This window comes from Amia ocellicauda, chromosome 7 (assembly GCF_036373705.1).
Source record: "Amia ocellicauda isolate fAmiCal2 chromosome 7, fAmiCal2.hap1, whole genome shotgun sequence".
Taxonomy (NCBI): domain Eukaryota; kingdom Metazoa; phylum Chordata; class Actinopteri; order Amiiformes; family Amiidae; genus Amia; species Amia ocellicauda.
The window spans coordinates 4687562-4715085 of NC_089856.1; the positions used below are offsets into that span (position 1 = coordinate 4687562).

Genomic DNA, 27524 nt, shown 5'->3' on the forward strand with positions numbered 1-27524 from the left:
TTAAACTGCATAAAACTCCTCACAAAAAAAATGGCCTCTAATGTCCTCCTTGCCCCTCACCAACATGGCTGCCCCACACTCCCACACAAACAAACCAAAAGGTATGCTTCCCCTCTTATAGCCCCCTTTGTGCACTGCCATAAACTATTTGTGCTTTTTCTTTACATCACATTGTCACAGAGAATACAACATAGCACTCACAGATTTCAGGCAAACAGTCACAAATATGCTCAACTTGTTTAAATACTATGGAGCTTATTTTATTTTTTCAGTCTAAATGACAGGGAAGGACAGCAGAAAAGAGTCAATAGTAGGCGGCCATCACAATTAACAAAAGAATGTCTTTATAAGAGCTGTAATTCTTTAAAACAAATCAGATATAACTTGTTATATACCAATAAATCATTCAAAATATAATCTCTCTATACAGGCAAACATGTTACCCCTCACATTGGGTTTGTTTCAAATGAAAATTGGTTTGGTTAATTTGTTTTGAAACAATGTATCAGTCAGTGTGCTCACTGTTCACACTTGCCTTGTGTACAAACATGCTCAGTTCGATATTTACATTTTACATGATTAGTGCATATAAGAAATGGCAACATAACGTGTACAATAACAAATACATATGACGGCAATAAAGCAACTACATGCAGTAGTCTAACATATTTGACAGTCTACTTCTGATACAACCAAATAATACATTGGCACGTTCACGTTGTGCAGAATGTGCGCAGATCTGACCAGCAAAGCAATTAATTTTCAGATTCTTTGATGATTTTCTGTATCATGAATGCATCCAATATTTAAGCATACTGTATGCAGTTATTGAACACAACAATATGCTGCTATACTTGTGAATATTATAATCAATGCACAGTGCGCTGCTGAATGGTGATTGTTTTGCCTATATTAAAATATACAATAACAGTGTAATGTCCCCTACATATCCATCTAGGAGTATTTTACTGCTACTGCCATACCTTTAAACATATAGTGCTACTTTACATAATACATTAAATTAAGGGTTTTAATAGCAATTTGTTATTTCTGACACTTATTTTCTCACACAAACAAAAGTACAAATAAGCTGCAAAATAACTTCAATTTGCATTATATTCCATTTAGAAAAAAAATTGAAATACCTTTATAACACCTTAGATGAATATATCCCAATATCCAATTGCAGTCAGATGTTACTGATGTTACCATTAACAATAAGTAAATGAATAAATACAAAGGCGCATGTTATCTTAACTGGTACTGTACGCATTTTTGGGTGAAATGTGGAGTTTGTTTTCTTTTTGAAAAAGAACCGAGACTTTCCAGTGTCACATTCAAGTTTTCCAATTGAACCCAAGTCAGTTATTTTGCCAAACTGACCGAGACCAACTTTTTTGTCGCCTCAGTTCATTTTGTTTCGGTTTGTTTGTCAATCAAAATTTGTTGTTCACACTCTTCCCCAAATTAACCGAACCGCACTGAAGACGAAAAAAACTTGAAGTGTGAATAAGCCTTTATACTGCAATACAGTGACACCGATGGTTTGTTTCAAATTATTTAATTTTAATGCAGTAATGTCAAACTTTAAAAAATATATAAAAAATAAAAAGTTTTGAGCGATCAATCAGTTGCAGATCTGCAAACCCAGACTTTTGGGAGATACAGATATACACACAATGTAATGTCATGCTTTTTCTCTCTCATTTATTTTAGTTGATTTAACTTTGCTGCAGTGTGTCAAGACCCCACACAAAGCCTCTTGGACTTTAGGACTACTAAAGTAGCCCCACAGTTAGCACCCCCATGACGTCACAATCTATTTTTCATCTACAATCTAAACTACAATCCTGTGTTACATTTTTAAAGCAATGCAGGACCAGTAGGACTCACGTCACAGAAAGCTCAAAAACCATTTATACCTTAATTATGCTAATTGCGCTGCAGTGCAACAGGAATGGTATCTATACCATGGTGTATCTAAACTGTGGTAAACCATAAAACCGGTATACCACCCTTTGCAAAACACAAAGACAATAGACAAATGGAAGAAAAAGCAACAACTGATTTTGTAATGCAAGGATACTGTTGTATCCTTGAACAAGGTATTTTCGTGGAGCGATGTGGGTAAATGTAAATGTGTATTAACGGGAACCCAGGAAAGTAAATCAAATAAATTATAACAAAACGATTAGCAATTGATTGTTAGCAACTGCTGTCTAATTGCTCCCAGGCAGAGTGGCCTTACTTCTATCTGCTTGTCTTCAAACACCTTGGAGATGCTGGTGTTGAACGCGGAGCCCGAGAACATGGATGTGATGGGGTAGGTGAGATCCAGTACGGTCTTGAACACCGAATTCATGGCCTGCAAACAGATTGGAGAGGGGGAGAGCAGTGAGCACACTTCAGCCCTGTTCAACAGACCAGTTGGGGGAAAGGGTCCACCCAGCACAGGAGGAATGAGACTGATGCTACAGGCAGCCCATTCCAATTCTGAGAGAAGCCATCACCCCCTTGCATTAGCAGTTCACTCCAAATACTTTAATTCATACATTTCAAGGAGTTGAACCCATCTCCTGATGTCACACAGACTGCAGAACTGATCTTGTTTAAACGAGACCAGGAAAATACCTCTAACTCCACTGGCTATAAACAGACACTGCCGTGTTGGAAAATTAAAGCAGCTTCAAAGTGAGCACAGAAACCAAAGAGCAATAATGACAAGCTATACGCTTCATTACTCACCTTGGACCACTCGCGAGCCCTCTGTTTGGTCCGCACAGCGCTGCGCTCCTCGGCATACAGCGCACCAATGAAGGATCCAATGGAGGTGCCCCCCACGATGTCAATAGGGATGCCCTCCTCTTCCATAGACTTGATCACCCCCACATGGGAGCAGCCCCTGCCAACACACACCCAGGCTATTACCATTCAGAGACAATTAGGATCTGATGACTGTCACATTTGTAACTATTACGTGTTCCAAAAACCAGTCCTCTCGGGCCAAACGTTTCTCCTTTTTGTTCTGTTCGAGTTCTTAATTAGTTCACTGACACTTAACTGAACCAATCTGAATCATTGTCCTGGGTCTATTACAGGTGAGGATTTAAAGAAAGCTATAAGACCTGAGGGTGGTTGCATAAGCAGACTAAGTTTTTGTCTTAGTATAATGTCATACTAATGATAGACACTCAGCTAAAACCATTGCATTGAACAGTCTTGTTTAGTAAGACCAGTCTAAGAAAAATTACACAATGCAGTCTTGGAATTTTAAGACACTTGAGGAAAAAAACACATGGTGGACACTTTTCTAAAATTTCCTACAAATTCACAGTACTTAAAAGTCAATGCTTGTTAATAAAATATAATGCAGAAAAAAAAAAAAAAAGTACTTTCGGGAAAATTTTCTGAAACTTGCATTAACGCATTCAAACACAAGGTGTGGGATAAAATAACAAAAATGGACAGTCTATTATAGTTTTAAGCAAACCAGCTCCTGTTGCTTTCTGGCCATTGAGGACTGGGACTCTGATACACGCCCTTGTAAAATAGAATGACTAGAATGACAAATTCAAGAGGAAATGGATTACTCTATTTCCTGTGGGGGATGGTGCCAGGCAGTGGCACTCTGTTTTCTGAAAAGCAATTGCAGCCCACAGAAGACAAACAAAATGTCGCAAAACTGAAAACAGGGTACTTTTTATGCAGGGTGTTTAGGTCAGTACAATTCTGTGGTAAAATTCAGTTTTCATGAAAGGTGAACCACTTGCTATGGTAGGCCAAATGAAAGTCTCCTTGTTTTGTAAGAAGTAAGTTGGATTTTAAACCTTAATTTCTACTTTTCACAGAAAAAGGGGGCAAATTTGACTCTGGAATCCTTCGGAACAAGGGGTGACAGTACAGGGGGATATTCAAGAGTGTCATGATTTCTAAATTCGTCCGCCTGCAGACCTACTTGACTGTTTTGATTAATCAAGCTCACTAAAGGTCTAAAAGGAGGAAATTAGATGGGGGACATATTTCAGGGCTGTGCAGGCTTTGCCAAAGGCAAAGATCCTCTATTTAAACAAGATAGTCAACTCCGCCTATTTAACACTGGAACATCTGTCTTACCCGAAACAGTGCATTATTGGAGTAACAAAGAGGTTCGGTGGTGCTTTTTCTCCCCGTCTCATTTCATATTCAAAGCTTTCTTTTTAGAAAAAACAATTGAATTTTTTAACATGATGCACCTGGATTGTATTACAGACACCCTTCTTAACACATGATTTTTTATTTAAATTAAATATTTATTTAAATTATTTAAATGAAGTGCGGTCTCTAGCAGCAGGCTCATGAATATTCATAAGAATACTCAAATCATAAGAGAGACCGTGTGGGTTATTATTATTTTTGTAATTTATAATACATTTAAAAAATCAGTAAGACTAATGTCTCTGAAGTATTCGGTATATTTTGTATTATGTATGAAGTAAAGTATACAGAATATCATCCAGCGGAAAACAGATTCTTATTTTTATTGGTTGTGTTGCCACAATTAAATACTGAACACCTTTGTGGCATTTGAATTTACGACATCTACAGCTACTTACAATTACACTAATTATTAAAATAATCCACAAGCCATCGATTCCTTTTTTTTTTTTTTTATTGTGGCCAATCTCTATCACTTGTCTTGGATTACAAACCATGCCTCCTAGATTTAGGATCTCTGCCTCAGTATTCATGTGTGCTCAGGAGACAGCACTTAGGTGATAAAGCATTCTTGTGAGGCCAGGTGAAAACATTGCTGGTTGAAATAATAACTAAAATAAGTTTTACATGGATCATGTAAAAACAATGCAATATTTTTTTTTAAAGAAAGCTTTGAACACGAAAAATGTGGCATTTTTAACACTATATAGACAAGGAGAAAACGCCACCAGAACTCTTTGCTACTCCAATAATGCAGCTCACAGATGGAAGAAAAGGGGGAGTTGACTATCTTGTTATAATAAAGGATCTTTACCAAAGGAGACTCCGAAGACCTGTGCGACACTTAATTACTACCCCCATGGGCTCCTTGAAACTGATGTTGTTTCATAGATTAACCTTTGGGGGCGTATTCCAGTCACCCTGGACATAGACTGGGTATGTTACCTGGCTCCGCCCCCTCCCAGGACCACAGCAATGCTGTTTCCTGTCAACACTCTGGCCAACCGTGAGAAATCGCTGTGCCGGTCTGCGGTCTTCTCAAACACCTTCTCATACATCTCTCTCTGTCAAGGCAATTTAAAACAGCATCACTACAATCTAACTCTTCCTGTGGGCACAACAGAGGAGAGCTCCAATATGTTACTACATACAAGAAGTAATTGTATCTTGTTTGTTTTTGTGTATGTTTATTGCTGATATTGTATGATAGGCTTAAAAATATACAAACATTTACATTTTGGAATACTGTACACTGCCTTTTTATGACTTCCCTTATAACAGGACACCCCTGAAAAAGAGACCTAGTTCTCAATGGGTTTAAATAAAGGTTAAGACATTTTAAACTGAAAGGCATTCTCTTTAAAATTTGAGATCTAGAGGTAAACTACTAAACTAACTGGACCCTTTCCTTTGGGCTCATCGACCAGGACCAGGACTGGAGACCACACTGACTTCAGTTGCTCCAGTTATGCAAACTGGCCAATGGCCTCTGGGTGTGACCGGGTGTCCATACCAGCTTGATGGGGCTGCGCCGGGAGAAGACGCGGCGGGGGCACTTGAGGTGGAGGTGGCCAGAGCACCAGCTGCGCATGTTGAGCCACTCCACGGTACGGGCCGGGGGGGGCCCATCCTCCTTGTGTAGTAGGATCAGCTGCTTAAGGGCCCGGACCGCCGTGTTCTCCAACATCTGTTCTAGCTGAGAGACAGAGAAAGAGAAGGATGGTTTAGAATGACAGAAGTTAGAGAGAGACGTGTTAGAAAGAGACGAACAAAGACCGAGGATGACAGTCGGGTGGGATCGGCACAGTGGGATCTGGCCAGCGATTTCCACCCACCTCTCCCAGCGCAGGCTCCTGGTCCCCCAGCCCCACGATGAGGATGCAGTCGGCCTGCCGGATGCAGCGCTGGGTCCAGGGGGTCATGGTGCTGTCGGTCTGGTACAGCACGATCCGGTTAATGTCCTCCTGCTGAGCGAGCCAGCCCGAAAGACGGTACTCGTGAATACTGCACAGAGAGAGAGAGAGAGAGAGAGAGAGGAAAAAAGGTGAGATAGTGTTAGAAATTGGAGATAAAAGATTAAACAGAGGTAAGATGTGTGAACAAGAAACAAACACCACCTTTCCCTATCCGTGAAGGAGGCAGTAGCTATCCAACTCGGGCGGTCTGCCACAAAAGCAGACTTTGGTCCTGAGGAAGCAGTCCAGGGGTAATCTGATGCAACATAATGGAGTCTTTAACCGGATAATATACTCAAAAGGGTCCCATGGGTCTCAATTTTTTTTTTTTTCCTTTAGCAGAAAGATGGCAGAATAGCGTAGGACTAATTCCCCAAGACTCAGATCTGACTGCTTCACAACCATGATTATTAGATAAAAAGGAAGACAAAAATACAATTCCATCACTGGCCCCTCACCTATCCAAGGCTGAAGCTCCAAGTCTCTCTCGGATGATTTCGCTTGTTAACAGCAGGGTGGGGCCTGAAAATAAATGGTGGGGGGAAATAAAAAATAATATAATAACATTTACATACATAAATTAACAATTAACTTAATGAAATTCCTAACGGACTAAAATCAATAATATAAGAATGTGAGAAAAGCAATACCAAACTGCACAGTAACCCGGCTGGCTACTGCTGGATACTTTTCTTTTGTCAGTAGGCTGTCCCGAAGGTTACATTTTTACCTTTGAAGGTTGGGAACACATTACTGAACAAAGGTTCGAAGCTTTGTTGGTGCTAATTTGCATAATGTATTGATGACGTTACATTAGCTACTAGTGCATAGATTTGAATGAGAATCCTACTTTTGCTTTTTTAACTGGTAATCCATTTAACAAAATTAAACAACCCCTTGTAGTTTAAAATAAGTTCTCAAACAGTAATCATGTTTTATTTTATTTTTTACAAGCAAACAGTTTATATTGATTTTACTTGCATGAAACACATAGCTCTTCCAGTAAAAGCACCTTACTCATAATAAACTGTATGCACAGTGACATACGCATGTTAACTTTAATTTGTATTTTATTCAATATGAAAAAGTGTTCGGATATAGCAATGTTCAGTGTATTTTTTTTTTTATGTTAAACTACTGAAAGCTACTGGAACACAGTAACCTTAACATTTGGGTTAACTATAATAAAATGACTCTTTCACAGTTCTCAGTTTTTGTGTCAACATTATAATAATAATAATAATAATAATATTATTATTGTTATTATTATTATTATTATTATTAATAATAATAATAATATTATGAATGGGTCAATTGCAACAGACTCGCAGAGTTAGTATGGAGCTGCGTACTAAACGGATCATCTCCAGTGCGCTGCTTTCAGTTCTATGAATTTTACACATTGGTTATGTTGGTTATTCTGTGTCGGTTCACTCTCCTCCATGTCTGTTTGTGTTTCTGATGCACATTTCTTGCCGCATCCGACACGTGTGGAAGAACCAGGAAGAACCCAGGAAGAACGCAAAGCGTCCTAATGACGAAAAATATTGCTGTAAAGAGTGGGATTTGCAACACCACGATATAAACGATAGAGCATAATATGAAGTGACAGACGTTTTTCTATCGTCATACGATATATATCGTCCTATCGCACAGCCCTAGTAAAATCCTTCGAAGGTCTGGAGACCAAATGAACCTTCGGAGACAGCCCTAGTCAGTACCATTTCAGAAATATCAGTCTAGCCTCATAATAAGGCTAGTCTAGATGTAGCACACTCTAGCTTAAATCAGTTGGTGCTCAGAGGGACCCTGATGGTGGTCATACCGATGGCGTTGAGAGCGTGGCTCAGCTCCAGGTTGAAGGCATTGATTGGCACATCGTCACAGACGGGCAGTACGGCCACAGTGGACAGGTTACTGGCAGGGTTGGTGACATCATGGCTGGAGCCAACAGTGGCCAACCCCAGCGCTGTGCCTATAAGAAAGAGAGAGAAAAGATGGAGAGATGGGGTCGGAGGTTGAAGATAATCAAATGAGAGAAAAGGTGAGATCGACAGAAGAAAACAGAAAAGAGACAGTGAGGAAAATACGGGGAGAGACAAAAATTGAAGACAAAGTCTGTATATCTAGATCTGATGATATACGAGTTTGTGCACAGGGACCTCGGCCTGGTTTTAATATGACTGGCTACTGTACAACAACTGTGCTTAAAATGGTGACGATGGCAATGAGAATTACTAAATGAAGACTAAAAGGGCTTCAGAGTCCTTCAGCTCAGATGATTTTGAGATTATGGATTTTAATGGGCTGTCCTTTTACAGTGCTCCCAGTAGTTCTGTCCCTGCTGCTGCGGCTGAAGCCAGCTATCAGTAAAACACACCTCTGTTCAAAGTGATCTATATTCATTCTGCTTTCCCTGTTCACATATTAAACCCTGGGGTTGTTTCCAGCACAAGGAGATGTCAAACCAGTGTTAATTTGGGCAGCTGTTTTATATTTTGCTTACTCTTTTGACTAAAATGCTTATCAGTTTTAGTCACATTTTATTCATTTCATCTTTCATTAATTTTAGTAAATATTAGTCAACGAAAACTCCTGTAATGTTAGTCTAGTTTTAGTCACATTTTAGTCCATGCATTTTTTTTCTTTACTTCATTATCACCATTATGCATTATGTCTGATTGACAAGTCACAAATATAGATTGAAAAGTCACAAACAGCTATTGTAAGCTTCATGGTCACAAATTACTGTAATTCAAATGTTTTAAAATTTGAAGTCTCATCTTGAAAATGTGTGTAATAAGAATAGAGTTACAAGAACAATATGGAAGCATATAATGGACTTTAAATCAAATGCAAAAGGAATTCCACAACTGCATTTTAATTTTCCATTCATGCACACATGTATCCCATTTGTATTTGTATATTCCAGTATGCACATTCGCTGACAATATTAACATTTCAAATGGCTTTTGCATTAATATTTCATTTTCAAAGACTTCACCCGCTGATACACAAAATATTGCAGGTTTAAAGTGATGTTAAAAAAAATAAGCATATTGTTAAGTCCTATTGTAGCCAAGTGTGAATTGCGCTTCATGCTGTAAGCACTTAACTTGATTTACTGTACTTATAAATTAACCATTAGATCCTAACTTTACTAATTACAAGACCCGCCCTGACCAGTCCTCTATACAAAAGAACAGGCGTTTAACTTCACACAGTCTGTATCAACTTCATGTTAAGACCAGTACAGTAAACCACATAAAGCGCATTCAACATCTGGAGAAAATATTTTTTGTCATAGTTTTAGTTGACGAAATTAACACTGTCAAACCAAGATGCAGACATGCCAACTCAGGAGATTTTTTTTTGAGTAGCACATCAGCGGCGTAAGATAAAGACAATTAAAATTGTTGTGTGCATATGAGCAACGTTCCTCAATCCTGTCCACCAGAAAACAATACAGTGTTCATATACGTCGAATAACAACTCCTTTATTACTTAACCTGGTGTCCTGGTATTGAGATAGTGCTCCCTGATTTTTCAAATAAAATATTAATAAATATAAACAGAGCCTCTGTAGCTCATTGCAGTTTACTTTAGCATCCCAGCACAACAGCTCTGCATCAGGGTGTCCTGCTCACATTGAGACTGACGTCAGAGCCACGTGCGCAGTAGAGGGACAAGAGGTGGGATCTTGCCTCCAAGCCTGGGAGAGTGACAGTGTGATATTGTCAATCTTCCACATTTTGAGCCTGTATTGGCTCTGCTCAGTATTTAAATCAATGGGGTTAATAACGGCAAGTGTGCAGAACTACAGCCCTATTTGGTGTTACAATGCATACCAGCGTACTTTGATCTCAAAATGCGTACAGGTTGGCAGGTCTGCAAGATGGGTAAATCCCAATTAAAGTGGCTTGTTATATTTTGTCGTTCTGCAGTACAAACATTAAAGAAGATTCCAATACTCACTTGAGAACGGGCCGCGAATCTGTTGCAGGTTGCCCAGGATCTTCTGTCCCAGCAAATGAATCAGTCGGGTCACAACCTGTAAGGGCTCAAAAGCTACAATCAATCACCAAATGTCACCCACCGATAAGGGCCCGGTACCTAATCTGCAGTTGGAAACACCTACAACATGAAATAATTATCTTGGAAACAGATTGTGCCATTGTTCTGTGATAGAGAGTTCCCACGGTATTAAATAAAAACAAATGTCAAAGGTCCACATTTATGAAATTGAGGAGTCAAAGCTTCCCCCTGCCTGATGCCAACTGACCTGTGGGTACCTCCTCTTGATGTTGTTGAGGGTGCCTTCGGGCAGCTTCACCAGCTCCGTGTCCCGGACGGCATGGACCGTTGTGGCGCGGGGCTGCCTGGTCAAGGCCTCCACCTGGGGTGCAGAGGAAACCAAATAAGTGAGTCTATGCCACGCAAAGTGAGCAGAAAAGGCAATACCATTTAACCATTCCGACAGTCTTTTAAATTTCCTTAAAACAAAATCTTTACTTTATTGTTGTGCAGGCCACAGTTTATATGTCTCCCAACTGATTGACTCAAACAACTTTCTGAGCATAATGAAGAGAGATGCATCTGCATCTACAATTTCCAGGTAAACCTATTAAGATCCAACTTAAGGGGAGCAGTACTCCTCACCACTCCTATGAGGTCTCCTCTCCCGTACTCCCCTACCAGCTCCTTCTTGCCATTGGCTTTGCGGATGACGGAGCGGAGACGCCCATTGAGGACGATGTAAGTGCAGTCCGACTGGTCGCCCTGCCTGAGAAAAAAACATGAGAACTAGGTCACTGAGCTCATCCGTGCTCACTGATCTTTTGCTTATGGTGCTTGCTTAGAGATTACATTGAACCACAGCGTTGTCTGAAAAAGGGAAAAAATAAATAAAAAATCCCATTGTGATAGGGGAAACTCCTTAACAGCACACTGTATGCTGGTATCATTTGAAATCTAGGATGCCCCGGGGGTTCGGGTTACCTGTAGAGCGCCCGGCCAGCCTCCACGGCCATCCAGTCGATAGCAAAATCCATCTGGCGCACAAAGGGCGACATCCGCACGGCCACTGTATGGGCGGCACTGAGAACGACACTGGGCTGCTCTCGCATGATCCTGCAGGAGACAGAAGTGCAATAAAATCTCACACGGTCCTGTTCCGAGTTTCAGATTACAGGAGCCATTACAGCTGATGTTATTTGAACCTGTCTGGCATTGTGTGGTTCTACGATGTCAACTGTTAGAGAGTAGCTGCACTGTTCGCAAGACTCACTCGTAGAAGTCGGACTTGGAGATCTTGAGGAAGGTGCAGTCTCGCACGGCCTTGATGGTGAAGATGAGGGGCTCCCCGGTCAGCACAGCCAGCTGGCCCACCATCTCCCCGGGCTGGGTGACGAACAGACACACGTCCTCCTGCTTGTTGATCATGCGCTGGTACACATGCAGACAGCCTGACAGCACGAAGTGGAGACTTACGTCCTGGTGAGAGACAGACAGTATAAAAGGCTCGTTTGGACCTGGGAGAGGGATCAAGATGGGAGAGCATGATGTAAGGTAGACGAGAGAACTTGAGCAACAACAGTCAACACTAGACAAGTATGTTTACTTGGCCGGATTTCGACACAACCATTATCCAGGGCTACTTACAGTTTACACAATAAACATTCTGAAGTATGAAAAAGTGCAATAAGACAATAAATCAGTACAAACTAAAGCATTCATTCCAGTGCAATTAGCAGACATTGCATACAATGCAGCTAAGGTATGTGCTTAAGGATGGGATAGGCATAGGAGAAGTTGCAGTTGCACAACAGAAGTGCTAACAATGATTAAGTAAGCAGGAGCAGAAGGAGCAGAGTTTAATACAGTAAATAAGGGCATGAATGCAGAGAATTGGGCAGCTGTTTAAACACTTCAACACCAGATGAAAAAATGAACCTTTCACAGGTACCAGATTCTGAAAATAAACATAATCATGTTTTAACACCTGAAATGGCTTTAAAAATGTGTTTTTCATTAACCCTTTACACTTTTCTGTACTACATATCCATGTTCATTAAAAAAACACCAGTTTATTTGAACAAAGAAGACCATGCAAATGCGATATAAATATATTTTTTGTTTACAATATTATACTTTATAATTAACTTTTGTAATAATGAACAATAAATATGGTAATACAAATCTAAACTGCTAATAAAAACAATAAACATTACACTGAAACACAAATAAGAATATTACAATTAAATGCTATAATAATAAATAATGAACAGTAATTATCAAGTAAAACTCAAATCACAATCAAAACTTGAGCCATCACCCACCTGCTCTGTGCCATTTATTGAAATGTTCAATACAAAAAACTTGGAGGGATGCACTACAGGGCTTTGCACAGCATTGTGATGGATTTGGCTGCTACAAACACCTGCTTCATTGCACTGTATTCAGCACAAGTATAACTAATAATAAAACTAGCAATAATAATATAAAACTATTTATATACTTGTAAAAGGTGAATGGATTGTTGCAATAGAGACAGACAGGTAAGTGGAAAGCTCTAAACAACATGTGATTGGATAAAAACATCACATGATCGCCCTCCCTGGCTTTCAATACACATTCTACAGTATCAGTACTGCCTTTGGGGAACAAAACTTTAGAAGCTTGAGAAGTCTCTAATAGAATAAGAAACTTGACAAACAAGCCCTGTGTGAGGGTTTTAATTTGACGTACGTGCATTGGTCATGGTATTGAAGTGGTTAATACCAGTCACTTTCATCGCATTTATGCACACCTTTTCTACGGGCTGTACCCAAGATTTGGATTGGAAGTTATTAAACTACATCTGCTTTACACACATTTCTATAGATGCACATTACATTTATATTGACTTGGATCCTTGGCGTTTACCTGGTCACCCTGTCGTGCTAACACAGCCCCAGCCTTTGCATGATGCAGAGTCACACGTCCATTCAGCAGAGAGGCATCCTGGTTGGGCACAAGGACAGAGAGAGAGATGATGAGTTATTGGGAAATCGTAAGTCTGTTAAAAAGAAAGTTGAAAGTTGACCGAGAAGAAAGGTGTGGTATCAAGCAAATCCGTTACTCAGTGAGTCAACATCTTGTGATACACCCTGCTGTAATCTGTATGCTCTGTGACACTCAGTCTATTTGAACCCTTAGCTTAATCAAATGTGTATGCTGTTCATGGTTTTAGAATTGCCATCTTAAGCTCGGTCTTTACTTTTTTCATTAAGTAAACCCGATGATGCCAGACATGGACTTAAAATCTGGCAACTGCTATATCTATTACAAAGCCCTCTGATGAGCTGCATTTCCTTTTATGGTTTATTTGTGTGCTTTAAAATAAATAAATAAATAAATAAATAAAAATACATAACTGTTCAGTTTATTGTGCGTTTTAAGGTAAAGTAAGTTGCTGATGGACGTTCGGTTAGCAATGGTGTATTTCAGGTTAATGTGGAAAGCAGCGTATTTTTTCCAATAAACATTATGCTCTCTATATTGTTGTGCACTGTGCCATACTGTACACAGCATCGTAATCCTCACTTTATGAAACTTATATTTACGGTTTGCTAGCTCCATCAGTGATATGAAAAAACACTCTGGTAAGATCAGTAATACCAAGTATTAAACAACTAGATGTGAGGCACAATCCACAGCTGTACACGGTTTAATTTGACAGCCATAGGACAAGCGAAAATACAGTCAGGATTTTTAGGAAGCTATCTTTCTCAGCTTTAGATGACTTTGGGGCGAGTTACCTCAATGCGCATGAGTTTGAGTACTTCCTTCTTGGCTTCCTCAAACAGGGTGGCGTTGTGCTTGCCATGCAGGGGCCCATACAGACTGTCCAGGACCTCTTCTTCGGGGTACAGGTACACCCCCGATGGCTGCTCTTCTACTGTCACTGACTTCCGCTCACGAGTCTCCTGAAACGGCGACTGACGGGGGAGACAAGAACACCAACATTTAGTACAGTACATTAGAAAACCATACACAACAGTGCAGTAAGATAGAACACAATGCAACACACCAATATGCCACCTGGCTCTCCCACACATGCTCACCCGGGTGAAAGAGGGAACGCTGGCAATGCCATCCTCCTGCAGAGACACAGAGATGCGCCCCCTCTCGTATGCCATGTCAAAGTCAGAGCGCAGGCCCTTCTGCATCCCTGCCGGGAGAAATCACACGTTAGGGTAGTAAAATCAACTGCCCCAGCTGGGAGCCCGATTTAGGCCAAAACCCAGTCATCTAGTAAAGTCCTCAGGAAAATCAGGTACAAGAGGTGTGACTGAAGGCAGATCAGTTTGCCTTGTATGAAACAACAAGTGGATGTTAAATCTGTTACTCGACATGCAGGTGACAGCTGAAGGCAACCATAACCATTTGAACTTGAGGCAGAACAAAAACTGAAAAGTGAATGGGATAATTTGAAGCCTGATTGTTTTGTAACTCTGTTTGCTACTTCCTTTTAGAGCACACAGTTATAAAACCTCTAGAACAGGGATGTTAGAAAAAGCATGTCATGGGAGTTCATGTGTGGTTCTTGCTGTGGATTGCAGATTCAAGGGTACCCACTGTATAAATCCTGCATGTGTGTCAATTAAGTCTCAGAGATGATATAGTTATTTTGAGAATCTGATTCCTCTCTCCTGGGGCCCTAATAAAAACTAAATCCTCTCTTCAGTCTGCCATGTCAGAAAAACTACTTGACACCCACATCTAAGCCAAAACAACAACGGACAATCATTCAAGTAGAGATCTGAATATTTGAATAGAGATCATGTTATTAAAAATATAAACCATCAGAATCTCAGTTGAATAGCATGCGGCTTCTGCTCATTGTACCCTAACTTGGTGGTGTTCTGGTGCAATTGTTCAGACTTTTCTCAGAAAGCTGTTAAATTCTGCTCTGTATTATAAACAGGAAATGAACTATGTAATTCTGTTGCACATTGAAATGAACACTTGCGAATGTACTGGTGTGTGGAGAAAAATGACACCCTTGGCTGTCAGTGTAAGTGAACTCTGATAAGGCAGTTGGGCTTTTTCTTTTCTTTTATTCAAATATACACATAGTCCATTATTACAGGAAATAGGGCTATCTGAGGGAAAGAGCAAAACAGCTCCGCCCTGACTGTGGCAGTTCTGATAAGACTCGACAAGCCCAGTGCACCACATGAAATAACTGTTGCGCCAGTCAGATTGGACACAAGCATAACTGTAAATACATTATAAAGGAGGAAGGAGGGAGAATGGCAGTTAAATAAACTGTCACATTTCCCTTATAGGGCAAAATGAAGGCCTGCCTTACCCGCAATATCCACTGGCATGGAAATGGCACGGCTCAGGGTTGGCACTGGGTTGCCTTCTTTTACATGATCGCCCCCTGCAGAAGCACAAACCAAGGGGGCACAACATTAGAGGAGCAGACAGCCCGTTTGATTCGAATGGGGGGGATGTCTCTGCGCCTAGGGGTGTGGAAATCCTCATGAGCAGAACAGCAGAAGTGAAAACTTAGAAGGCTGAGAATGCAGTTTCTGTGTGTTTTTGTTGATCTCCAGCTGGATTTTACATTATTCATGCCAGTCTAGGGAAATCATATGTAGTGAATTGTGCACAGCCTGTGGGATATCCACATCACGTTGATAGTGCAGAGAAAGGTAGCATTTTGAGATCGACGAGAAACAACAAAGAAAAAAAGATGTTTCACATACATTTTCTGTTGCACAATGCACTTAGAATAACTTTAGAGAAGGAAAGTAAATCAATTATTAGATTCTCGGATAGCGCCTCATATACATAATAACATGTCTCAAGGTGCTTTACAAACCAGGGGAAGAAAAAAATATTCTAGGCCTGGTTAAATAGGATAGTCATTAACCTGGCCTTAAATAACAACCAAGAGACAATCCTGAAGTGCCCCCAGGCTCTTACCAACTGGCTCTGCTGGTTTGCCGCTGCCGTCCCGATGCTCCTCGCAGACCGAGGTGCTGATGAAGCGCTTGCTGTGCCGGACGGGGCTGGTGCGGGAGGGGTGGGGGGACAGGGGCAGCAGGCGCTGACTCTCCTGGGGCAGACAGACATGACAGTACGGTGAGCCCCTCCACTCGGACGCGGGGCTGCTGAGCCCACCAGTGCAACACATCGCAGTTCCACTGGAAAGGGGGGCTGCGATATTTCACCCAGGCACATCGTTTGAGTGGTACACCCCACCAACTGGCACCATCGAGTTATACTAAATATACTACACAACCATGGCCCCAGATTAGTTAAAAAACAATATTCAGGATGACATTGGAAAATAGTTAAAAAATAAACTCAAAAACACCTGTTAAGGTTTTTAAGATGGAGCAGAAACTTACATGGCTGAAGAGCTCATTGGTCAGTCCAAGGTAGTTGTGCAAAGCCAGGACTGTGACCCTCTGCAGACGGACCATAATAATCTGCACGGTGAGGAGAAACTAATTTAGTCATGCCCCTGCAGATGTTGAGACTCACCAAGTAAAAGGTGGCCACACACAAACACCAACCAAGAAATGCACGGACACGCATAACTGACACACACAGACTGGGCCAGATGGGTGCCCCCTGGTTTGGACCCTCAGGCCGGCAGGCAGACACAGCTTCTCTTTACCTGCACCACTCGCACTAAGCTCTCGGGATACTTCTCAAAGATTGACAGGAAAGCCTCAACAGGAAGCCTCAGGACTGTGGACACCTCGGCCGCCCGCGCCGATACAGTCCGGTACGGCTTCTGATGACCCTGAAACAAACACTCACACATTTAGATTTTGATGATGTTTTCCCATCAGCCTCTCTGTGCTGTGCCAAAGAAACAGTGCTGCTGTACAAACCAATGTCCATCTCAAGTCCACTCACTCCATGGTGACAAATGCGCAGCAGCACCCCAGGGCGCTCACAGAGAGCTGAACTAAGCAGGCAAGTAAACCAATTCTTCCACTAGGTCATGGGATTAGATTTCAGGACAGCAATCCATATCTAGTGCCAAAGCAATTACAGTGCCACAGCTTGTTAAATCAGCTCTAATTGTACAGGTGCCTACCTGACTGTACAAAGCCTGTAGATGCCATGGAGACCACTCAACCAGCACTCAACTTTATAGTTCATATAGGAACAGGCCGATGCGAAGACCTGATATGCATCTGCAGTACTCACGGTGATGACATCCAGGATGCTCAGGAGGCTGTGAACGCTGTCTCCAGGATAGACTTCCTTCACAACTCCATCTTTCCCATCCTGTGCAAAAAAAGAAAAAGTCCAATGACAATCAAGCCATTGCTGCCACCTAGTGGACTCCCTGTGAGATGCTCAGTTCTGGTTTCATAGGGCTGCACCCTACTTACAAGAACTTACAGTGCTTTTCTCCTTTCAGGTTAGGTATATTTCCCATAAAGGGTTCATCCGAGGAAGGTTATTACACAGAGAACAGGTGGAGGAGTTGGGTAGTTTGAGTAGTTTGGGTGTAGTAGTGCAGCTATCGTGGCTGCAGCAAGGACCCAGGGCGAGTGTTCATTGGATAGTGGTTTAATCAATGTCAGGATCTACAATCTGTAATCTCTTCTAGAAGTGAAAACCGGGTATTCTACTGTGGCAAGCTTAAGAAGTATTAATCTATTTATTAATAAATTATATATATATATATACATATACATATACATACACATGTTAAAATGTTTGCGTTAGAAGAAGTGAAATTTGTTTGTTTTTTTAACTGCTTTTCATTTGCAACAATAAATTCTGCACACAAGCCTATAGGTCAGGGGTAGTCAATAGGCGGCCCGCAGGCCAAATCCGGACCGCCAGACGCTTTTGACTGGACCGCGAGAATAATTGTAATTAACTTTTTATTTATATATAAATGTAATGTTATGGAGGTTTGTTGCACTCAGTGCTTGTTATAGTGTGGAACCTAGTCGCAGCAATTCCTGGTTATTAGTCAAAAGGACGTTACGTATTAATATGGATGGCCTATATAGAGCCCATGTTCATGTGAGTCAGTGAGTTGATTGCTCGCAGATTCCCTGTTCGGCGTCTCTGTACACATTCTGCACTGGGGCAAGAGCGGCACTTTGTACTTGTCAAAAACACAGGTATTCGGTTTTCCTGATTTCTATAAATAAACAGCTAAAATGTGCATCGTTTTGTCGTGTGGACATATGTCAACCTCGCCTCTAAAATATAAAAGTCCATACACATGACCAAGGGTGCATGGTGCCATAGCTTGGAACTTAGAAACTCCTACATCAGGGGTGGAAACAAATGATTTCCAATGCAGACACGTACTTCTAGCAGCGCACACATCGAGAGTTGTGCATCCTCCCCCGTTTCAATTACCCTCATTTTTCAACACTAAATTTGTGCAGTGCATATTGGGACAGGGAGAATGGTAAATATTTGAATCTAATAAGACACAAAATCCTTGAAAGTTTCTATTATGTTTATCTATATGACTACAATAATCTTTAACGAATTAAAATTTAAGTGGTTTGAACCCATTTTAATACTAAAATATACATTTACTTTATTATGTACATTTCATAACCCCCTCCATGACTGGACCTTGGCTATACCTTGACAAATACATTTGGACCCTGACACAAAATAATTGACTACCCCAGCTACAGGTCCATAAAGCTAAAATGGTCAAGCAGTTGTGCATCAAAGCAATCCTATCTATTGGTTTCGTCAGCAGTCACAGTAGAAGTGATTTGAGACAGATTTCACAATATCCACCGCATCACAGAAACTGTATCCAGAATGCCCCACAAGTGGTGGATTAGCCTGGCTCTTGTACAGAAAGTTATATGCAATAACAGGTTTGTGGTAACATTTCAGCCTTTCGCAACAGAACTGCCAACGTGACCATAAATGGCGCTGCAGTATTTCACAGGAAGAACAGCCACAACCAGTGTACTGCAAACGAAAAGGGGCAATGTCTGCTGCAAGGGCAGGGTCTGTAAGACAAAGAGCGGCCAGTTATTTCCCAGGCCCTGCCAGCCCACTCAGACAGCTCTCACAATGATACATTCACAATGCATTAGTTTTGCTCCAATTTGTTCCCCCACTATTAGAACCTGATTTGCAAACTCCCCCTTGTTACTCAGACAAGCAGGGCCTGGCTTTAGAATCATAGTAAGACTCCGACACACAGAGAGAGACAGACAGACACACTCACAGAGAGACACAGATTACTGGGCAGGGATGGAGACGGTACAGAAGAGAGGAAGGCTAATGTTGTCCTGCTCTCCATTAAATGCCATTGTGGGATCCAACCACTACTTTGCTCAAATCACCGACTCTGTTTCTGAAACTGTCTTCAATAATTTAGCATGAAATGGACCAAAGCACAGGGCAATGGAATGGACTGTAAGTGCTCAGGGTACCAATCCTGCAGAAGTGGACAGCGGCACTTTGAGATCCAGCCTGCTGGATGCCCTGTGTACCAGTTTCCTTTTGAAATTGGTGGTTGAGGGGAGAACCTAGATAATGAATTGAACTGGGACTCTGCGTAAGTCCTGTGGGAGACAGCTGGGCCACAGTATGTAGTGCAACGTGCTGGAGGTGAGACTTGGTGGCAAATTGCGTAGCCTGGAGTTTTTCAGGGACTGCCCCTTACCCACCTGCCCAGTGAGGCAGAGCTCCAGCTTGCCATCTTGGACCACATATATACTGCTGTCAGGCTGTCCCGGTCTAAAGACGTACTCCCCCTGCTGGAACTGCAAGAACACCATGTGCTTGCACAGCTCCAGGAACAGAGGCTTCTCAAAGTGGCCCAGCACCCTGGAGAGAGGGAGGGAGAGAGAAGCTGTCAGCCCACACTCCACAAGTTGAGAAACTCCTGCAATTTAAGTCTGGGACACAACAGCGCGTTGCATTGCGTTGCGTCACTTCTAATTTGACACACCACGGATAGTGTCACACCAACTCGTATCCCAAGCATCAAGACAGAGATCCCATTTTGACCAAAAAACACAATACAATTACAGAACTACATTTTACGGTTACAAATAAAAATAAATCTCTGTTTTGGGAAACTGACAGTTGTTGGGGCAGCGGCACTCACCATCTGTGTACAAACATGCCACACTGTGTGGTGACAAGGAGGAAGTAACATTAGTCCCCTTCCCAAAATATCGCCAATTTGCCATCATTGGGCTGTAAATATGGGTCCTGAAGTTGGACCGATCAACACATTTCTTGATCGCATTCAGTCTGATAAAAGGTCCAACAAATTCAGGTTGTGTAGCAGGCACTTCACCTCAGATGTATCAACTGATTGATTCATGAGACATAAAATCACAAAAGCTTTTTGCACTGTGCAGTCTGTAAAATACGTTATTATATATTCCTTGCCAGATGCCCTAGATATACATTGCGACTTACAGGATACATGAGCAAAACACAAGTACTAAATACAGTACACAATTACAAATCAGGCACAATAAACAGTTTCAAAATTACAGAAGTGCAGGTAAAATATACAGATTGTTATTGAAATCTTTGGGGAGGGGTCTCGGTGTTTTTGGAGACTGCCAGTGTGCGAGGCTCTGCCTATCAGCATCAGTGACTGTGTCTCCGTAGACTCAGGCCATCAATTTGAAGAGAATGATATATTTAAAATCTAATTTAGCCTGTGGGTGATGCTATAGCAGGTGTAAGGTTATGCGCTGCGCCAGAGCCACAGCTGAGAGAGGAGGGAGGGAGGGGGAGTGAGAGGGAGAGTGAGTTTTCTGGGCAGAGTGTATGCCACATCTGTATTAGTTTGTTTTACAATGCTTGAAAGAAAAAAAAAAAAAAAAAAACTGATCAACAATAATAATGCATCTTACTCAAATTGTAGTGCTTTGTAAGCCTGGTGTGTGAACAAAAGCACTTTGAATCTGGCACTAGTCTGAAGGCAATGCGGGCCACCTCTGCGTCTCGTTTGTATCATAGCCTCGTTTTGAAAAAAGTTAGCCGAAACATGTGCAAAGTTGTCAATTTCTTAAAAATGTAACATATCCTTATTCAGACGACTAGTGGTATGTAATTGTAAAATATATAGCGAATTTAAATTTAAGATATTTTTAAATTAAATACTGAATATACTGGTGTAACGGTGCTCAGACTTCTTTTTTCTTGGTACTAAACAAATGCTGTGTAAATAAGCAAAGCGTTTTGCTTGGATTTGTAAAAGAAAAAAGTAATTTTACTGTTCTAAAAATAAAGAGTATTTACCTTAGTTTAATAATCATTCGTACTGTGTGTTTAAACATGGATAAGTGCATTTTTTGTTTGTTTTGTGCATATTTTTGTAGGTGTGTCCTTTATGTCACATCTTGAACAGGACCCACCTACCACCTCTGACAGTGGGGAGATGGGAGATATATTAATTACATTAATTATAGGGATATTCTATTATAGGGAATTATAGGGATCAACTTGATAATATGAAAGAGACACTGGATACAAAACCCATATGCAACAATGAAAAAAATATATTTTTATTATAAATCATAAACTACTTCATACAACTTCGTACAACATGGTGACGTAATTCAGGACTGGACTGCCATCGGCAGCACTGTGAAGTAGTGGTTTGGGTTCTGGACTCGTACCTGAAAGTTTGTGGGCTCAAATCCCGGGTGGGGCAGTGCTATTGTTCCCTTGAGCAAGGTACTTCACTTAGATTGCTCCAGTAAAATAGCCAGCTGTATAAATGGGTACAAATGTAAGTCACCCTGGATAAGAGCGTCTGCTAAATGACAAATAATGTAATGTAATTGGTCTCTCAAGCATCGTGTCAAAAAATTATCTGGGAGAAATCTTGATGCAACACGATGGTGTGGTCTGGGTGTATTGACATACATTACATTTAAAACTGACGCGAGGTGAAGCAACATGACATGCCGCACCGTGACGGAGTGTGACAGGCTTAAGAGGATTGATCTGGGGACACACAGACATCAAGACCGGCTGGCCCAAGAGAAATATGCATCGAGTCTTGCAGGATGGTCTACTACATCTACTCTAAAATTGATTATTCCAATCCCCAGCCTGTGTCATCACTCGCTTTCAAATGCACCTTTCAAATTTTACAACTGCTTTCAGAAAACGCAGAGCAAATTGTACATTCTGCACAAAATATTTAGGCTAATTCTTTTCTTATAGTTTCCATTTTCTCTTTCCAGGTTTGGGGACTCAGTTGTAATTGACATGGAAGCGGCCCAGAGAGGCATCAGCTCAACTGTTGAGTTTCACTTCAAGTCTTACACCATGCACCATATACAGTTAAAAGTGGAAACCAGCCCTAAATGATCCTCTATGTCTAGACTTTGTAAGAAATCTGACGTGTAAGGAATCCACAGGACCACAGGGAATCAATAAGCCGTTAATTGTATAATGGTAATATAATAATATAGAGAAACAGGTGACTGAGATATATTCCCGGGGTCAGAGAAGGCTCTGAGCCACAAGTAAACAGGTGCGGTTATGTATAGGTTGAGACCTCGAACCCTCGAAAAGTGGGAATAATTAGGAAGAACAATGAATATGCATTAATTACTGATTCATATGCAAGGCTAACATTATATTGGCTACTGAATAATCAACAAAAAGCTGAGTAGGCTGGTACATTTCCACTGCACCACTTCTGTGACCTGGTGGATGACTCTCAGAAACAACAGGAAGGTTCATTGTCAATATAGCCATGTTTACCTCATCCCCTGAAAGTGTCAAGGCAAGGGAAATCAGATGTCTTGAGAACTGAGTGTCTCTGTCTGCTACAGACGTCTCAAGATCAAGAAAGAAAGGCAGATGCACGCAGGCCCTGTATGAACCAAAATTAATTAATTTGGATAAATTCAATACTAAAAATTCCTACAACTTGTGTGCACTACCCAATCCCTCGTGAAGACGGGGAGATGAATAGAAGGGTACATAGAGAGACAGGTAAATGGGTAGACCAATAGACAGGGAGAAGGGTCGCTACCCAGACAGATGGACACACCTGACGTTTTTCAGCATGTAGAGGACTTCGGAGGGCAGGTGGGAGTTGGCCACATCGAATTCTGTCAGATCTGCCTCCAGCACTGAGGGTGGCGGCTCCTTCATCTGCAGCGTGGGCACCTCCTTCTTGAAGCGCAAGATTCTGAATGGGGACACAGAGATAGTGAAGGGCCACACAGGGAGCAGGAGGAACTAGACGCACCGGAGAGAGTAGGGGTCAAACCTCTGGACTTGAGGGCTATGGTCTTTGTAGATTTTGTTACGACTTAGTATCATCCACATATTAAAAGGCTGCAGATCTTATAATCTTCCATACGTCTACCTGAAGATGTTTATTTGGGATACATTGGACCTGGGCTTCCCAACCTTTTACTTGGACAGTGAAAATGCTTCACAGACATGATTTACATCATGAATATCACATTGCAACACATGTTAATACAGATTATACTTTCAATTTACAAAGTTTAAAAACATTTCAGCTTTTCTTTAGATTATATTTAAATATATATATACACTTAAAAAAAACACATCATAAACAACAAATCAAAAATCTGTATGATGCAACCTCAGATGGGGTCATGACCTCAGAGTTGGGAAACATTGCCTTAGATGGATGGAAATCATTTTGGGGAGAAACCAAAAAACACGAACCTGCTTTAAAAAAAAGAGAAGCTTACTTTTTGGCGATATTTAGCATCTTCTGCTTCTTTTTTAAGCGCGGGCGTGACGAGGTGGTCCCCACAAGAGAGGAGGTGGACTGAGAGACCTGGGACACAGAGAAAGGAGTGCATCAGGCAAAACAGAAGACAGCTATGCAGCTCAGTACACGATAAAACCGCATCTCTGTAGCGCTTGTATCAGAAGCAGTTGGCATTTATTTCCTGTCTCACAGGTTTTATCACAACATGTCCTTTTAGCACTTCCTCTTCCTCTGCATTTGGAAACACACTGTTGCCGTTAATAACCCAAGTTCGTGCACTCTGTTTCAAGGGAAACACGGGGAGAGACTCATTCAAAACTGTGATTACAAAACACTGGCAAAGCTCAAGACAGAGACCCCTCTTCCTACTAGCAAGTCCTGTACTGTGGTCTCTCTACTCTGGTTGACCTTATTGTGACTTCTCAGTGACTTTGATTACTGCCCGTAATCTCAATGACCCCGGGCACTATTCACCTTCAGGATCTGTTTCCTGTCCCCCAATGTTACCCAATAAAAACATATTCAAACGGATGTTAAATGAACATTGGAGGGCCGTACCTTGCGCATAATCTTGCGTCCATAGAACATGACCTTGTCCCTCTTGCGGAAGCGGTATTTAGGGGTTTCCTGAGCCTGGATATCTGTTGTCAGAAAGGGGTTGCAGAGAAGGGAAGAACAGACCCAATTTATATTGGCTATGGTTTCCCTAGACTGCAGTAATACCAAGCTTTATATTTAGAATAGCCATGGCTGTGTTACACTGCTATAAGTATCAACACTGCCGGCCTGGTTACCATAGGCTAATCAAAAAAAGCATGGCGTGCAGGCATGGTAAACATACTAGAAAGCAAGGGCAATTTAAGAAAAAATGTGCAAAAATGACTACTACCGAAAAACGAAAATAAACACAAGAGGAAGCTTGGATTCCTTTTAAACGGGAAGCTATTCAAACCTTCCCACAATGCTAAGCAGCTGTCAAAGTGTAGCCCGGTTTACAAGGGCAGGCCTGAGAGTTCAGGTTAGACTTTAAAGAATTTACAATTTCAGTATTGCTGAGGTCAGCTGGAAGGAAGGTCGATCGGCTCTAGCTTACTGTTCAAATGAATCTTTAACAAGGGGAGTGTGCCATTATGAGAGTCTAATGCAGTAGAAAGACAAGTATAAACTATACTGGTGTGCTGGTCCTGTGTGAGGTTCACATTCTACATTTCAAGCAATTTTCGGGGTGCATCCCATCCCACTACAGAGAGAGAGATGGAAGACTTACTCCTCAGCTGGATCCGGCGCAGGACGAAGAAGATGAGGATGGCGATGAAGATGATCGAGACGCCAGCACCGATAACCACCCCCACCATCTAGAGAGGGAGGGAGGGAGTGATGGAGATAGAAAAAGAGCATGATGCATGAAAAACTATAGCACCATTTCTGAGGAGCTTGACCTGTTTTTCTTGCAGCAGTATAAACCCAGCTGTGTTTTCTCGCCTGGTATTGTGGAAAACCCTAACAGTGTTTGAAAGTCTGATGTGGCCCTTTAATATTTAAATTAAACTGAAAATAAGAAGGGACCAATTACATATTCACCCTGCTTAAAGAGCAAGTGATATACACAGAAAGAGTTCACTGCTCCCCCTTCAGCTTTTGAAGAGCCCACTTGATCACAAATCCCTCGTGACATTTCTTTATTAAACTAGTTAAATCAAGGCCAAATTATTTGAAGCTGTTTAGGCCAGTGTAGAATGATGCAATTCGAGGAATTATGCATCGACAGCAAAGCAATCAGTTCTGACGGAGGACTGCCACTTGTACAAAACATAGCTAATTTTGACTTTAAAACAACTGTACCTTCAAACATAGGCTCAGTAAAATATTGCTATAAACATCACACTGTCTTATTGATAAAGATAAGGCTTAAATCACAGCTGACATATTTTCACTAAGCTTGGGTAGTTTTTGGGTTCGTTTTCAATCTGACCCAACCCACTGCAGTCAAAGCAGCACTTCCCATAGACTGAGGGATCACCAATCTCCCAATTATGAACATTTAAAAAATATTAAAAATAAAATGAGTTGCAGCAGTAACAGTAGTAGCAGAAGCAGTCACAGTAATAAAAACAATACAAGGAATAACTATTATTTGCTATTATTATTATTATTATTATTATTATTATTATTAATAATAATAATAATAATAATAAAACAGTAAGAAATCTACTAACCATGCTGGTTTGTAGTTGGTCCTCCACAAAGGTCTTGATTCGCCTATCCTGTGAAACAACAGGGCAAAATCATTTGAGATTTTGTTCCATCAAGGCCTGAATGATGTGGCTGTAACTCGTGTGTTAATGGGCTTTCCCTGTTGGCAAGCTGCACTTCTGGCCGTCTCAGATTCAGTCTTGTTCTGTCTGACTAGGGCTGCAATGAGCTTTTGTTTTGGATTTCTTTCATTCTTTCTTTCTTGTGGCTGTGGGTCACAGAAGAGGCGAAGTGCGGCAGAGGCAAATTAGCACCTCAGGGCATTTCAGAGCTTGGCCTTTTCCGTGAAGACTAACATTTTACCATGCCATAGCTTGTATTCACCTAGAAACTCCTATATCAGAAGCGGAAACAGCTTATTTCCAATTAAGACGCATATTTCTAGCAGCGCACAAATTGAGAGTTTGCATCCTCACCCATTTCAATTGCAGAGCTCAACCAAAATAGATCTCTGTGATTGACAAGCACCAGAAACCGCTTCTAGTTTGCTGCATAATGTCAGTTGACATGGGATGTTTCACTGGTGATATGTGGTTGTGAAGCAAAGATATGTTCGAGTTAAAATCTGCCTGGTTTCATTGAGATTTTGAGATAAGTTTTTCAAATTCAAAATGACTCGGAATCAAGCATTTCAGGTCTCCAATTTTCTAAATCTTCTGGGGGAGGACTCCCCAGACCCCCCGCCCTGAGATCCTCAATCCTCTTTGCACTTATTTTGCAACATTAATTTTGTGCAGTGACCAGTGGGACAAAGGGGTAAAGTAAAGACTTGAATCTAACACACAATGCTTGAAAGTTTCTATTATGTTTATCTATATGCCTACAATAATCCTTAACAAATTAAAACAATTAAAAGTTGTCTGAAAGTGAATTAATACTTATATTTACATTCATTCTTATGTTGTTTTTCTAACTTTGTCAAATAAATGTACTAAATATTAGCAACAGGGGATATTACTAATTCACAGAATAGTGGGGCATTTGGAGGTGTGATTTCCCCGCTGTGGACTGGAGTCTGGACCTTGACTATGCCTTGACCAAGAAATGTGGACCATGACAAAAAAATAATTGACTACCCCTGGTTTAGGAGTCATCGTATCCACCTGGGACCCTCAATCGTCAAGTTAAAAATTATATAAAAGCCACGTCAAATATAATCCTTTTCTAATATCATGATGACATATTGAAAAGGCTATGGCAAGGTAACACATTCTCCACCACTATAACCAAAGCATTCTGTATAAATGAACAGGGTGTTATTAACTTGACTTGACCTTAGTTCTTGCATGCATGTCTAATCAGCAATCTTCCTTTACTGACTGATTGCACTCTGTACCTATTCCCTTCCTCTCTTACAAGTGCTTGAG

General features: G+C 41.2%; 1 protein-coding gene across 4 annotated transcripts in view; it reads right to left on the reverse strand.

The window, feature by feature from the left end:
- Positions 1 to 27524, reverse strand: part of pnpla6 (patatin-like phospholipase domain containing 6) — a 64931-nt gene that overhangs the window by 27169 nt on the left and 10238 nt on the right. For all 4 annotated transcript variants that reach the window (XM_066708081.1, XM_066708079.1, XM_066708080.1 and 1 more), the window contains exons 3-28: positions 26121 to 26168; positions 25172 to 25259; positions 24463 to 24545; positions 23882 to 23970; positions 23203 to 23343; positions 19835 to 19994; positions 17370 to 17450; positions 16828 to 16956; positions 16556 to 16636; positions 16128 to 16260; positions 15505 to 15579; positions 14255 to 14361; positions 13949 to 14128; positions 13074 to 13151; positions 11437 to 11642; positions 11148 to 11279; positions 10809 to 10932; positions 10432 to 10545; positions 10125 to 10200; positions 7975 to 8124; positions 6608 to 6671; positions 6030 to 6198; positions 5708 to 5890; positions 5140 to 5258; positions 2746 to 2902; positions 2249 to 2365 (exon numbers count right to left, since the gene is read on the reverse strand). In XM_066708081.1, coding sequence (XP_066564178.1) covers positions 2249 to 2365; positions 2746 to 2902; positions 5140 to 5258; positions 5708 to 5890; positions 6030 to 6198; positions 6608 to 6671; positions 7975 to 8124; positions 10125 to 10200; positions 10432 to 10545; positions 10809 to 10932; positions 11148 to 11279; positions 11437 to 11642; positions 13074 to 13151; positions 13949 to 14128; positions 14255 to 14361; positions 15505 to 15579; positions 16128 to 16260; positions 16556 to 16636; positions 16828 to 16956; positions 17370 to 17450; positions 19835 to 19994; positions 23203 to 23343; positions 23882 to 23970; positions 24463 to 24545; positions 25172 to 25259; positions 26121 to 26168 — 3084 coding nt within the window. The remainder of the gene's footprint in view (positions 1 to 2248; positions 2366 to 2745; positions 2903 to 5139; positions 5259 to 5707; positions 5891 to 6029; positions 6199 to 6607; positions 6672 to 7974; positions 8125 to 10124; positions 10201 to 10431; positions 10546 to 10808; positions 10933 to 11147; positions 11280 to 11436; positions 11643 to 13073; positions 13152 to 13948; positions 14129 to 14254; positions 14362 to 15504; positions 15580 to 16127; positions 16261 to 16555; positions 16637 to 16827; positions 16957 to 17369; positions 17451 to 19834; positions 19995 to 23202; positions 23344 to 23881; positions 23971 to 24462; positions 24546 to 25171; positions 25260 to 26120; positions 26169 to 27524) is intronic.